Source organism: Perkinsus marinus (assembly GCF_000006405.1).
Source record: "Perkinsus marinus ATCC 50983 genomic scaffold scf_1104296961726, whole genome shotgun sequence".
NCBI lineage: Eukaryota > Perkinsozoa > Perkinsida > Perkinsidae > Perkinsus > Perkinsus marinus.
The window spans coordinates 163845-178207 of record NW_003205702.1 but is presented as its reverse complement, the minus strand read 5'-3'; the positions used below and the strand labels follow the sequence as shown (position 1 = coordinate 178207).

The following is a 14363-nucleotide window of genomic DNA, read 5'->3' as shown; positions in this document are numbered from 1 at the left end:
CGACTGTCGCCTTAGCCATGCACGAATTGCTGAGTGTGGCGGACCGGAGTCTATTCCGAGGCAACTTTAAATAACAATCGATAATCTGTGATCTTGTGAATGAAATTAACTTTTCGTCGACAAGTTGTCTAATTTCGGGCTGTAAAACTCTCCTTAATGCTTACCAGATGTCCACCACTAACCTTGTGAATAAGGCGAATGGGCGAAATTTATACGCAGTTGGCGTTGGGCGAGGCTCAAGCAGCAGCTTGGGGGGCGGAGTAGCTTGCTGCACGATTGTAGAGGTTTGTGAAACTGCAGGGCCTACCAAGTGTGGGTTCCACAGCAAAATTTCTGGGAGCGGTGCCACAGTGCAAACGTAGCGCACCTCATAATACTTTTCCATGTCACCACGATTATAGTACCACGCCTCGACCGTATCTATACTAGGTGAGAGATGTAATAAAAAATGCGGAATAGTCATCGACTGATCAGATGAAAAGATGTCGCCAGTAGGATTTGAGCGTGGATGAAGTCCGCGGACCCGAGTTTTCCATCGTAGGGAGCGACTCTGTACACGGTACCCTGATTCACGATGGAAGAACCCAGACAAGTGGAGAGGAATGTGGAGAATCCGGGTATCGAACCCGGTGCCTCTCGCATGCAAAGCGAGCGCTCTACCATTTGAGCTAATCCCCCAGATCAAAGAGACGGATTTATATTTCGAAGAACCCACGAGGCGGGTAGTACACCTAACACCCTCGTACTCCCCTGAACATTGGTGGTTTATGGATATACAGTATTACGTTGAATACCGAGGAGGGCAAGTGACAATCATGGAATATGAGCAAGAGTGTCTGAGTCCTTTGACGCTGGTGTTCAGTGCTTGAATATAACGAGCGTCGCACTTTTACCTTTAACAATATCGTACTAGCTAATCTCTTCTTATTCTTCTTCAAACGATACACCTTACCTTAACCTTAAACACTGAACCTTGTCCAGCGGGCTTAGAGGGGTGGCGGTTATGAGGAGGAGATGTTCGATAAGTGTATGTACTTTGAGCATACGCTGGGCCAAAAAGGGTGACCGGAGTCATCACGAAGACTTGGCGAGAGGAGTGAGAGAAGGTGGTCTCGACTGTAGTATTGTACCTAAGATGCAGAGTCCCGCTGCGATGCATCCGGCCCATGTGCTACTTCGCATCTTGTATTCTCGCAAACTGTTGGCTATGGAGTAGAAGTTGTTTCATACAATGTCGAATTAAAAAACTCTGCGGCCTAGTGCTGCCTGCCCACGGCTATAAGTCCGTTATATGTCCGGTTCTATTTCCTGGCTTCTCCATGTTTCACTCTCATATTTGGATGCCTCCAAGAGTGAAACATGGAGTACATCCAAGGAGAACATCCGTATAACTTAGGCATCCATATGGAGACAAACGAGTCGGTTGTCTTCATGGACTATCATCTTGGCGCCGATCACCGTGATCGGATCACGCCAAAGTCGATGCTTTAAGTAACTGAACGAGCTCTTTTTCAAGCTTGGTGACAGACGATTCCCGTCCCAACCAACATCTTCCAGCGTGGGTTAGAGTTCACAAGAGTTCAACTAGTCTAGAAGGTTAATGTGTTGGACTAGTAGTCCATAAATCGAAGGTTCGACCCCGGAATAATACTGGGGTCCAGCAACCAAGTACTACTTAGTATGCAGTAGGTGGACGGTCTACTGGTAGTGTTAAGAGCTTGGTTCAACGTTATTTATAGTGGAGTGGTTAAACAAGCTGTTACATGCTAATACTACTGAACCAGTAGTCGGTCTAGCCAACTGCCATTGGCAATTGGTTCATCCCAGGAATGGCAATTTGCCATTCCTGACGGCGAGTCGGAGTACGCAACATACAAGAGGAGCCCACGATTAAGCTTCGCTCTGCAATTCGATGGTTTTTGATCTGGTATTTGTGGTGAAACTCACATGAAACTAACGCCGTAAATAAGCGGCTCAGATCCATCTCATCTCAAATTCAATGCGGTGCATCCCAGTCAACTCCCGTCACAGCACTGCAGCACAGCTCTCATGGGCTATACCGAGAAACTTTATCCAAGTAGCTAATTGGCATCATACGCATAGATTACAAGTTCTATGAGATCCCCTATATTCGATGGAACCACATATTGGAATCCAATCCCTTCGCGATAGATCATCAACCTCCCATCCGGCGATGGTTGGTGCTGTCCAACGACGAGTCATTTCTAGGGTGTTGTGCAGTCCGCTTAGTAACTTGCTGTGAGTAATGACTGTCAGTACTGTCCTCCCCGCTTGCGGCATCACCATTATACCTATAGCGAGAAGAGGATACAAGCCCGGCTCAATGCTCCGCTTGGAAATGATAAATATTACGGTCGTAGGTCGAGCGAGAGAAGATGAGAATCATCTTTTAGGGGATCCTTGTAGACTCCTACCAGAGCCTGCGTCTTAGCATAGAAACTCTCTTTCAAGCTGACCAATATAACCTGAAGACTAATAACTAGGCATACCCAGGCTGCAACATTCCTGCCTGTAGTATTCCATCGGGGTCTTTGCACTGAGAAGTGTGCCCTAGAATGAAGTGCGAGAGAGTTGACAGATTCATCTTATCCAATGCAGCATCCACCTCATCGAGAAGTATCTAACAATACCAAGTAAATTGATGTTCCTCAATGGCGCATCTCACCAATGCGGGCCTTTGCCATGCAAATAGGGAGAAGAGAAGAGCTGCCGCAGCTATGGTCTTCTCTCCACCAGAGAGGAGTTGGCTGTCGACAAAACGGTCACTTTCTGGGTGGGCTGAGAACTGTACTACACCCAAGTACCTTCCAACAACAATGTAGTCTTACAACTGCAGTCGTGGTATTAGGCACGGTTTCAGGGGATACTCACGGCTCGGTCACATTCTCAGCATCCAAGTATACAGATCCACCTGCATCGTTCTGACCAGACCCCCGACCGGTGGGCGCTGCTGCTCTCCCATGAGGGCCAGGAGTGAGGGGAACATCCTCTGGTGTTCCTCCGCCACTGTCTGCAGTTCGCCGATGGGATGCCACTCGAGACGTCAACTGCCGATAATAAGTCATGACACGTTCCCGGACGAACGCATAACACTCATTGAATCTGATATGTGATATGCATTGTGAGGCCGTAGACCAGGACTGGCTACCTATTCCTTCGTGCGTTCTTAACGGCCTCGAAATGCTGTCCAATCTCAGTTGCTTCCAATCTTGCCGCTTCAAGGCTCCGAGTGACTGCTGTAAGCGCCTGAGTGGATAGATATCGCCAACAACGGAGTGTCGGCCCCCATCCTTGACTACTCTCCTCATCTCCTCATTCCGATCATATGCCCTGAGGTTTGGCTTCAAATGTGTGATAATCTCTTGTAACCGCTCTATCTCATCCTCGAGTACAGCCATTACTTCCTTCCCTCCTGCTCTAGCTCCTCGCCTTGATGAAGCCTCCGATAGGATCCTCCCCACGATGCCTTGATCGACCTTCAACTCCAGTGCATCGTATTCATCCAGGATATCCTGTGTACCCTCGTCCTCCTCATCGTCACTACACCCTCTCTCGAATAGAATTCGTTTCAGAGCTGGCAAGACCTCGCTAGCGTTCTCGAAAGGCAGCTTATCCTCCTCCTCTACTTGAGTACTCAATATAGAATGCTGATGCTGCTGCTGCTGCTGCTCTCTTGGCTGTGACAGGATTGATCTCACCTGATACCACTGTGTGCTGTCCATGAAGCCACTGACCCCCCTCTACAGATCACTGCTAGCCCCCATCTCAAGATCACCACCCCAGTACGATGACTTAGTCATCATGACTATCCTACCAGTTGCATATGATGATATCTCAGTTGCTGTAGTCTATGCTCCTCCTTGGTAACAACAACTCTCACTTCATTACAGCGATCAATACTGGCCTTCAACTGCTGGACGGCCACATCAACTGTAAAGAAGACAGCTTAGAGAGACCACCATCAACTTCCCCTTGCTACATCGATTGGATGCTTCATCTCTGCGAGCAATCGCCTCTTCCAATGCTGCCTCCAATTCCTTCACGGTCTCTCCATCTGTCTGCCCTCTCGCACCGTGTTCAGTGCGCACTTCTTCCTCCTCATTAAGTAGCTCTTCTAGACCACGGCGCAGTTCCTTCAGACTTGACTCTTGAGAGGCGAGATTCGATCTCCATCGATCCAACTAAAAAGCGATAGACGTTCTTGTTGGGCTACATTCACCGTAGTTCAAGTGCATCCATCATAACTAACACCCTACAGCTTACATCTTCAATCAATCCTTCCCGCTTCCCCTCTAGCATATCCTTCTGCTGCTCTAGTCGGCCCATCTCTCTATCGATAGTGTCGATCAACTCCTTTCGGTCTCTTATCAACGCCATCTGATATCCATGAATATATCCATACGTGCCACCCCGGCCTCACTCACCACATCCTGATCACTGTCCGCCGCATCCTCCCCAAAGACCCGCTTGTTGATGTCCTCATAGAAGTTCTTAGTTTTATCGCTGAGTTCTTGCTGAAGATCCCTCATGCGGTTCGTAGTCTCCTCCCGTTGTGTGTCCAAATCTGTTAGACTATGTCGAATTTCTTCTATCCTAGCCTCCAGGCGAGCGATCCTAATGTGTAGTAATGAGGTTGCTAACCATGCTCATCCCTACTCCTCCTCTGCTATTTGCCTATCCTTCTCCGAGGTCTCTATCTCCAACCTTAATACCTATGTAATCAAAGATCGCACCTCACAGAGTCCTCGTCCAAATCCGATAAGGGTGCGACTTACTTCGGTCTGGAGGTCTTTCGGGCGATCATCATCACCATCGACGGCCTCCCCAACATCCCCTTTGATATCACTGAACTCTTCTAGCTGTTTCTCTATCCGAACGATGTCACCGTCTTTCTGTGTCAACTCAGCCTTGAGTGAGGCAATCTAAGTGAAGCGCAATGCTTGATGAGCTAATGAATACAACTCGGCGTCACCTGTTGGGCATCCCAAAGATCTCCAGTATTGCCACGCACTGTACCCTGCCCATTAGTCATGTTGCCGTTCCGTGCAATCGTATCCCCATCCAGAGTGACAGCCTTCACACCAGACGACATCACTGGGGACTTTCTCCGTCCACTACGAGACAATACAGAACGAGCCTAGCACGAATACATCAATAAAGAGTGGACCCTCCGAGAGGCCAACATGGGAATCCCCAATGGTAGTACCTGGGCCAAGGTGTCTGCTACGACGCTCCTGCCTAGCAACCATCTATGGAGTTTATCTATTGATTCTACGATGCCGCGTTGGGATGCTCCTACCCTCTCCAAGTGCGACGGTACCTGAGCACTCTGAGGAGAATCCCAGCTACTCCAGCACTACCCGATTGACGGCTTTAACACAGTCCTCAGCACGCCGCAACCCGGAATTGGAAGGGATATCTTCATTTGATAGCAGGAGCCCAGGCAGGTCTATGTCCTAATATGAAGACGACGCTCATCATGGAAGGCACTGCTACAGGGCCCACAAACAAATAGAAGTATTAGTAAGTTACTAATAGTAACTACTAGAGTTGCTGACTAAGAGATGCCCAAAGTCTACGATTACGCGGTAGTCTACCTCAATCGGGATGAATGTCATAGGAGGTATCTTCTTCTCCTTCAACCATCTTATGCAAGCCAATGCATCTTTTCTAGTCCCGACCACGACTGCCTCCAAGTGTTGCCGACCAATAGCAGCCCTTATAGCTTGGGAATACTTCTTATGCGATGGGCGTACCAAGTCGGATACCAGCCCAAGGATCAGGTAACCCTTACCTCGACCATCGAGAGATGTTCCATCACGAGCCCCCTCAAGTGGTCCTTCTTTGATAAGTCGATCAACCTACAGTAAGATTTGTACCATAAGGCATATTAGACAAGGACTAGAGCGATCAATACTGCACATGCCACGTCCGACTTACATTAGCTCTGAGTGTGGCTGCCCTCTCACTCTCACGATGACCAGCCCTCATCAATGAGAGCTCATCAGCTACGGCCTGCCGTTCCCTTCTAGCCTTCTCTAATCTCTCCTCGACCACCCTCCTAGCCTCTCTCCTTTCCACCCGTTCCCTCCTCTCCTCTGCTACAGCAAGCTCTCGGGCATGCAGCCGTTCCCGTAAGGTATCCATGCCAGTTCCTGCATCATCAACCTCGCGTTGCCTCAAAGCCTTGGTCTCCTCCAAGCGAGTGATGGTAGCCTTAGCCTCGTCGATACATTGGCTCAACAACACTTGCTGCTCCTTGCATGCGTCGATAGAGTTCTCAATGGAGGCTGACACCGTGATGGAGCAGTAACGAAGCCACACTGGGTGTACGGAGGTTCTCACCAGCAACTCCCTGCGCTCTCTCCTCGATTTGTCCACACTCCTCAACTATCTCTTCTGTTAAGACTCCTCCTCCAATCTCATCATCTACCTTACCACGACGGATGGTCAGAGCCTCTAGAGCAGCTTTGACCTGAGATACCCCGATGCACAACACGTGGAGTACAGCATGCCCTACTTCCACGATCCTGTCGTCAATATCTCCAAGCCTGTCCTCCAGATCTCGTAAGCTCTTCCTCGTGGTATCGATCCGCCCAGCCACCTCCACCTCACTAGCTGTCTGAACAATGTGAACACTCCCTAGACCATCCACTCACCACTGTCTCTATAGAGGAGCGAGAGGGCTCATTGCGACATCATGCTTACCAGTTGCTTCTTCTTGCCTCGCAGCTCTGCCATTGTTACCTCTGTCTCTTCTCTTTTTCTGCGTTCCTTCTCCAAACTAAAATCATTGAGAGATCAATAGATGTGATTTATGTATCGCAGGTATTCGCCCGTCACCTCATCTGCAGACGGTCATGTTCCTCAGCCATCGCCTTCCTCTCCTCCCCTGCAGCATTCTGTTGCCGCTGTGCTTCTTGTACTGCTGCCTTGGCTTCTTCGTAGCTCTCCAGCAACCCTTCACTGGATTCCAATAAGGCATCCGCCTCCTACAGAGAGACTAACAACACATGCCTATCGAGCATCGCCCCCTACCTTCTCTATCTCATACAGGCTGTATGTGAGCTTATCACGTTGCTTTTTCTCCAGCTCGGCCTTCCTATCCTTGTATCGATCAGCCTCCTGTACTTGAGCTGCCAGTGCATTGAGCTCTTGATTAACTGAGGTAAGTCCTGACTACGAGAGACGGAGACGGGCAGCATCTACTTTGTCTTCTCTTAGCAATTAGCCTTGCAACCGCATCCTCAGCATGCTCCTTCTTCTTGGCCACAATGTCATAATCCTTCCGGTATCGCCAAGATCCTGATGCAGCCTCGATCGCCTTGGTGATGGACATCGCCTAAAGTATGAATAACGATGAAGCCCTCCACAACATGATGCATTACATCATCCTTCGAGAGGAGCCTGTCTATCTGTCCTTGTAACACGAGGAAAAAGGAGGCATCGGCATCGAGATGGTGCCTAAGTATGTATGCTTATATGGACATGAGAAGTACACTACTTCAGGAGCTCTGTTTTGTACTGGGTCTGCGTGCATATCTCATCATTAACCCGATAGACAGAACCAACCACAGATCCTCGTGCAAGGGTATCATCATCATCATGGCCTCCCTCTTCCTCCCCAACATCCCGTCTAGCATGGTCATCAACAGGCTTCATAGTGATCGATCTAGTGAATGTTGTGTCACATAGATTGCGCCTAAATGAGCCATAGCATACACCACAACGGCTAAGTCCAGTTTCCACTCACCCAGTCTCGGCATCTCCTGACTCCTTCTCAATCCTCACTGTGAGAGACACGCTGGCTGAAGAGTCCCCATTAGCCTCCGTGACAGCATTGGTATTCAGGAGACTCTTGAGACGATCATTACGTAGTCTCCTAGCTCCCACACACAGGCAGAAACACACAGCATCCAGTAGATTGCCTATGAACAGTACTTATGAGTAGTGTTCTCATCAAACAGCTTACTCTTGCCACTCCCATTAGGGCCTATGACACCAGTAAGGGTGAGGGGCACTCTGTCCTCTTCAGCCTGTTCATCTCCGCGATCATCAGATGAGCTCTGTGTATTCATTGGCCTCGTTGGTATGGTAAGTGGTACCCTAAACCAGCTCGAGAGTGTGGAATCGATGACGTAGACAGTTGGCAGATGTTGCCTACACATGTTCCCCATTATACGACTTGAAGTTGGTTATTCTAATCTCAGTAACATAGCATCTCTTAACTCCATCCATTCTATTAACCTCAGGATACTCTGGCACCTGTTTAGGATGATACTGAGCTCGGGCGCATTTCAAGGAGTCGGGAGGATGGTGATGAACTACCTCCCAGATATAATGAGCTGGTTCATCCGTCGGGTTCAATGTACCAGAGGTCTGATCAACTGAGCCATCTGCCATGCTAGATGAAATAACTGCCACTATATACAGGACGTTGAATCGAGGAGGTGCGTGAACATACATGCTCCTTGATCAGAAAAAGCAGCAAGAATAATAGAGGGCCATCATCGAATGTGACGGGATGCGGCTCAGCTACTGGGGCTCCCAGGGAATCCCTGGGCCAGGCAGCCACTCGTTTGATGAAAAACGAATATTTCAAGTCTAGAATCCACGTGGAATGAGCACAAGGAGCCATCCATACACGTGAGGAATGAGTGTGCACCGCGGGTGTGGCCCTGGATGAAGAGAGCACTGTAGATAATGCCTAAGGGACAGACAGGCCAGCCCGAGATATCACTGCTGTCACTGTCACTACCGTTAATAAAGAGATCAGCTCGGCCACCTCAAAACCGAATATAGCGCTGAGCACGAGGTCGGTTCGTTATCCCAATCCTTGCTTTAGATTAACTCGTACTCAACGCAAGGATGCATTGTTGCTATTACTACCACTACTGCCGGAGACTAATACATCTATATTAAGCTCTTAATGCAGTGAACTTCGTTGAAACATTTAACAATCTTCACTTCTTCGTAACCCAGAGATTTGAATAGATCTCTTGAAGCATGGTTGGATAGGCGGATCTTAGCTATGAACCTGAGATCACATGAGACCACAAGCTGAGTATAATCGATCCAACCAACCTATCAATGTGGAGCTTATCTTTACAGTACTCCTCCATCATGGTCACTGCTTCACGGGCTATTCCTTTATGTCGACTAGAGGCAACCGCAGTCATAACGGATATCTCTCCCTCTAAATGGAGAAGTGTGGATGCCGGGCAAAACCCAATATAATGAGAGTATCCATTACCTCTGATCGTTCGACCAGGATGTTTATCATCATCATCATCGACTTCAGAGACAAAACAATTAACATCTCCACACATACCACCGCCTGATAGACCACTGACCACTACACAGGCAATTCAAGTTGATCCCAGTTGGATATGCACTCGATCGAACCTTACCAGCTGCAATGGTGCCGAGGTTGGGATCTGGCTCCACATCCCGATCGAGAACGATGAATGTGAGCTTATCTTCATCTTCCCTCCACGAGGCTTGCATCTCGTACCTATTCCCATCAAAAGCCGATGTTGGCAATAGCCTTGGATTCCTATGCACTCACTCTTCCTCTAGTGTGAGAAGCTCACTCTCGGTCTCAGTCCGTAATTCTTCAGAGCCCGACATCCACGAGTTGTAGGTATCAACCTAAGACCTGAATAAACGTCTCCTCCTCACACCTTAACCCTCACCATCTCCTTAGTGTAAGGCACTAGTATGCAGACTCTCCCTTCTAAACGGGTATGCTCGTTGATCCGCATTATTTATTGATTGTTATTGATGCTGCTGAGTGCTTTACTAGACAATTGAGTAATGGTTCGCCTTGTTGGTAGGTAAGTGGTAAAAGGAAAGGAACAGGAAAGGGAACAACGGCGTCGAAGGTTGAACAAGAAGAACTGCTGTAATAATAACAATCCATAACCGCTCCGAATAATCACTGTTAACTCAACAAAGATTCTGGTGATGAAGAAACAGTGGAACGTATTTAAATGTGCTCACTGCACGGTAAAAATCCAATCAATGATACAGTCAAAGGAGCTCAACAGGCTATGAGTACACGAAGCAGAGGTTGTGTTGATCATCATCAGTGATCAGGTCTACTAGATAGACCAGCCGTTGATGACTTCCTACCAAGGGCTTTACTGACCGATTTGGCCAACCCTTTACTCCGTGAGCGAATGGATGATCCAGAAGAATCTACATAATACACTACTAAGGATCCTCAGTGAATTGGATCCTACGATGACTGCTTTCATGTTTCTTCGGCGTGTCACGACCATACTGACTGTCGAAGTTCCGAACCGACCGATAGTTGTTGTACTCAGTCTTATCGGCTTGCGTATGCACCTGTGGGCTATGATAATCAGAGGCCGATTCCAATCCGAGATTACCTGGGCTAACTTCAGCTTCGTGTCTACTATGGTGTGCTCTAATTCCATCACTTGCTTCTCCTTCTCCTTCCGGAGTTTGTCGTACTAAGATACAACAGAAGCCCCGTAATGGAAGGATCGAGGTCGGACCGAACAGTGGACTCCCATCTGTTCCCATACTACTTCGGATTGGACATATTCCAGTTGAGAGTCAGAGAGCCTCTTAGCTTCTTCGAGCTTCTTACATCGACTCTTCAGAGAGGCGAGATCGTCCTGTGATATAGAGGCCTGGTGGAAGACCCACAGAGCCCAATATCGAGAAAGCGCCATCCACAACTCACCATTGAAGCATCGCTAGCTTTGGAGGTGCTATTCTCTGTCGACTTACTGGCCGCATCGGCTAACCTAAAAAATACTGAGTGCTCCGATAATTCCAACTCGGTCTCCGAAAAGCACCACGACAAACACAATGCCCCGGTTACGAATCAAAACTGAACCCCCGATAATACTCCCCGCGATTAGGTAGTTGTTTGGTAGGCTCGGCGCTGGTAGCATAGGAGGAAGGGGAGACAACGGTCTCTTCATTACTTATATGATCTTCTTTGTACCTTTTGATGTACCCTCAGTCACCCTCTTCCGTATTATTCGTTGGATACCCACCACCCCCTCCCACCCCAAATACTACTTCCTCAGCTCTTCTATCTGCTCATCCTTTGCCTTCAGTTGCTCTTGATAGCCTTCAATCTCACCAGCTAACCTTGCAGCAACCTTACTCGCATCATCATGACCTAGGAGGGGGCATCATCTAGGTCTGCTTCGTTATCCAAGTCGATGCGCTCACCTCCACCCTCATCACCAGCCGCTACCTCTTTACCTTGCCCATTGAGAACAACACCCTCCCTCTGCATCCTCTCGAGATCTGCCACATACCTACACATAGACATACATACCTCTACTGTCTCTGCAGACCACATTACTCCTGTAAAGAGGCGATCTTGCCATCCTTATCCCGTAGTGAGGCCTCCAAATCCTCGACCTGCTTCTCTAATGGATCTATCTTGTTAGAGTCCTCACGCGAGAGAGTAGGCGGTGCTAAAAGAACATCACTAAATACAATGACGTGCCTCCCGACTAGCAACAGTGTGCCATTCACATGACCGAAGTGATACATATATATCTCGTGAGGAACGACATGGCGACCCAGACATCATTCGTGGAACTCCAAGATCCACGCTTATGATCGCCATTACGAACTATACCCAAACTACAAACCGTCTTCTGATCTATTCTTCGACCATTCCATTGTTACGCTATGACCAATCGATCCACAAAACGGCCAAGAGGGGGATACTGCAACGAGCGAATACCTATAACTGCGCTACTTGCTATGGAGGACGAGTTGCTCTTCGCCTTCCGAGGAGTTGTATCCGAAGAGATCTCAGCAGACGTACTCGGAGTCTAAGATGGAGGGGTATGACTGGAGATGGAGACTGTCATACTATATCTGGATGTTGTTGACGATATTCATCGTATTCACGCTGGACATCTATCAGACGAGCTGCAACACCGTCGCCTTCAGCTGCCTCAGTTAATAAAGCCTGTCAAATTATCTATGGAGGCATGCATGATGACAATGCGGTTACAAGCTGGTGTTTAGTTTCCTCATTCTCCTCTTGCAATAGATCATATGCCATACGTAGAGTATTCAGCTCGGTATCTTGGCTGAGGCCTCCTAAAGTACCACAATTACCAACAGCCTGCTCATCTCTCCCATCCATCGGAAGTCCATAACTGTCCCCAACCCACTACTGCTGGTATTACTCTCTCTCCCTATACTGCTATCTTCTGGGGAACTGGATGCTGCAAGACTACCAACATCTTCCTCCTCACTCCCCTCCTCCACAGTAGGCATCCAAGCCTCATCGGTTTGGACTCCTTCTTGCACCACCGGTCTAGCTGTCTCGTCAATAGCCTAATCAAGATCCATCGAGATCGTCAGTAACATAACCCAGTACAGAGAGCTTAGCCAAAGCGACGTCATGCTCCGTCTGCAGTGTTGCTAACTTACGCCGTAAACGGTCCGACTCTGAGACAAGAGACAGCGCTGTAACCCTACAATACTCGGGGTCAATAGCATTCAAGGGAACGCCAGGCTGAAGATGGAGATGTCCCTAGTACCTTCCCTCAAATCGTCAATCTCACTCGAGAGGTCTTTATTATCCTCCGTCAACTGCTCTACCTGTTGCGTCATACCATTGATATCATAGCCAGCTGTTGGGTGATTTTGGAGCTGAGGAAAACTGATATGCTAAGGAGTCTCCTCCGACTCGGACGGTGATGAGACACCACTACTGACCACTACTTCAGCTTCCAATTGTTCTCGTTCCTCGGCCATATCATCCAACTCATCTTGCAGTCTCTCATTTTCATCCAGCAAGGCACTAAACTGCGTGGCTGCATCTTCACCAAACTCTCGCTTCAACAACCTATACCCCAACCGTGTGATAGATTTCATCTTCCTCCTACTTACGCGTCCATCTTCTCTACTTTTTTCTTCAAGTGAAACCCCTCTTTAGTCGAACGTTCAAGTTCATTATGTTGGAAGACTAACTCGTCCTCACAAGCGTTGAGCCTATCAAGACCGACTATCCAACACCTCATCCCTTGAGTGCTGTCCATTGCCGTGATACTATTCGCAGACTACCACCACCTGGCGAAACCCATCAGAAGCTTACCGATCAACACATTGTTCAAGATCGGAACGAAGGGCCACATTAGACTCTCGATACTCGTCTAGCTCCAATACCAAACGAGAGCGCTCCTTCTCCAAACGTGATAAGGTGGACCTGTTGGCATGGTGGGTTACCAACTTGCATTGACGGAGACAACCACCCTCCATGACTACCTAGTAAACCTAGTACTGACTGTACTCCCTCGAGGATCAGAGCTGGCCACTGACGGGGTTTTATCCCCATCAGCCGTACGTACCATACTTTCCCACGGAGGGTTAATGAACGGATACTACGGTAGAATAACAAGCTGCCCACCCCTCTTCTAGCGACGCAAAGACCAATGACACATGTTAATATAAATAGAAACACAGCTTATTGATTAGGTCCATTATCAGTGGTAGAGCTAACTATGTCAGTAGTACTATCGCCAACTTGCTCGGTAGCATCCTCATCCTCTACTGGTTGAAAATAGGTCATATCCACTTTGCCTTCCCGCTCAAGCTTCTCCCTCTTGATACGCAAGATACGCTTCTTCTTCATAATCTCATCCATCTCTGCGTCCATATGATTATTATACCTGCAATTTCCCCATTAACCACCTCACCATTAGCAACAACCAACTCACATGTGCAATAGAATGGTCAACACTAGGAGTATGAGGAAGGCAGGAGAAGTGAGACCCATATTCCTCTCGGGGACCTAACAACAGTAGCAGTGCAAGTAGTGCTGTCGGGTATATAACCACCAATACGAACCCTCTTCTTAACCCCCTATTACTAGTATATTCCACAACTTCTCACTGGCGGCAGCCTGCTCGGCAAGCCTCTCAGCCTCAGTTTCTCTGGCTTTCCGCTCTTCCTCTGTCAACTCCCCTCCTTCAGAGTCTTCCACAGACTCTGTGGGCTCTTTGACACTATCCAGCTTCGTCTTCAAGGATGCTGCTGACTGATCCATCTCATCGCATATCTTCTTAGCCGCCTCAAACTTGTCCGCCTCAGGGAGTGGACCAGTATTCGTCTGTGCCCATACAGCTCGACTGGTGCTGAACATTGATCTCCTAGACAGCGTTGCAGCCACTGGTGCAGTATTTGAGAGAATTCCACTGCGTATAAGGCCCACGGAAGCCTGTGCTACAATCTGCCGGTTCATTCTGTTAACGAAATGTGAAATAACTGGCGTCACGCCTCCTGCAATCCAATCCGACAGAACATTGAATTAGACCGACAGCGAGCTTTCA

The 14363-nt window shown here is 48.4% G+C and overlaps 3 protein-coding genes and 1 non-coding gene across 4 annotated transcripts; all 4 read right to left on the bottom strand.

Moving 5' to 3' along the window:
- Positions 1–605: 605 nt before the first annotated feature.
- Positions 606–678, bottom strand: Pmar_PMAR023101. Its single transcript has one exon. It is a non-coding gene; the product is annotated as a tRNA-Ala (tRNA).
- Positions 679–2057: 1379 nt separating this feature from the next.
- Pmar_PMAR023100 (retiin, putative) lies at positions 2058–8424 on the bottom strand (the record flags this gene model as incomplete). The annotated part of the gene is made up of 30 exons (XM_002772251.1): positions 2058–2312; positions 2374–2486; positions 2531–2641; positions 2687–2825; positions 2893–3123; positions 3170–3267; positions 3321–3719; positions 3836–3951; positions 4001–4202; positions 4285–4398; positions 4446–4635; positions 4678–4733; positions 4797–4943; positions 4994–5158; positions 5228–5341; positions 5382–5477; positions 5619–5882; positions 5962–6311; positions 6367–6496; positions 6542–6643; positions 6730–6805; positions 6865–7013; positions 7060–7184; positions 7231–7363; positions 7410–7485; positions 7526–7723; positions 7775–7949; positions 7994–8127; positions 8186–8286; positions 8350–8424. 30 exons carry the CDS (start codon positions 8422–8424, stop codon positions 2177–2179), a joined length of 4515 nt encoding a protein of 1504 aa, XP_002772297.1. The 3' UTR covers positions 2058–2176.
- Positions 8425–8899: 475 nt separating this feature from the next.
- Pmar_PMAR023099 (conserved hypothetical protein) lies at positions 8900–9922 on the bottom strand. Its single transcript, XM_002772250.1, has 6 exons — positions 9717–9922; positions 9590–9672; positions 9432–9535; positions 9275–9358; positions 9106–9217; positions 8900–9058 (listed from the first exon to the last, which is right to left on the bottom strand). Exons 1-6 carry the CDS (start codon positions 9783–9785, stop codon positions 8935–8937), a joined length of 576 nt encoding a protein of 191 aa, XP_002772296.1. The 5' UTR covers positions 9786–9922; the 3' UTR covers positions 8900–8934.
- Positions 9923–10236: 314 nt separating this feature from the next.
- On the bottom strand, positions 10237–14275 carry Pmar_PMAR023098 (Cytoplasmic linker protein, putative; the record flags this gene model as incomplete). Its single annotated transcript, XM_002772249.1, has 18 exons — positions 10237–10371; positions 10416–10499; positions 10578–10682; positions 10736–10799; positions 11080–11182; positions 11236–11324; positions 11372–11486; positions 11777–11852; positions 12038–12126; positions 12216–12366; positions 12410–12480; positions 12573–12684; positions 12757–12880; positions 12925–13026; positions 13130–13299; positions 13535–13703; positions 13752–13825; positions 13904–14275. 18 exons carry the CDS (start codon positions 14273–14275, stop codon positions 10237–10239), a joined length of 2205 nt encoding a protein of 734 aa, XP_002772295.1.
- Positions 14276–14363: the final 88 nt, after the last annotated feature.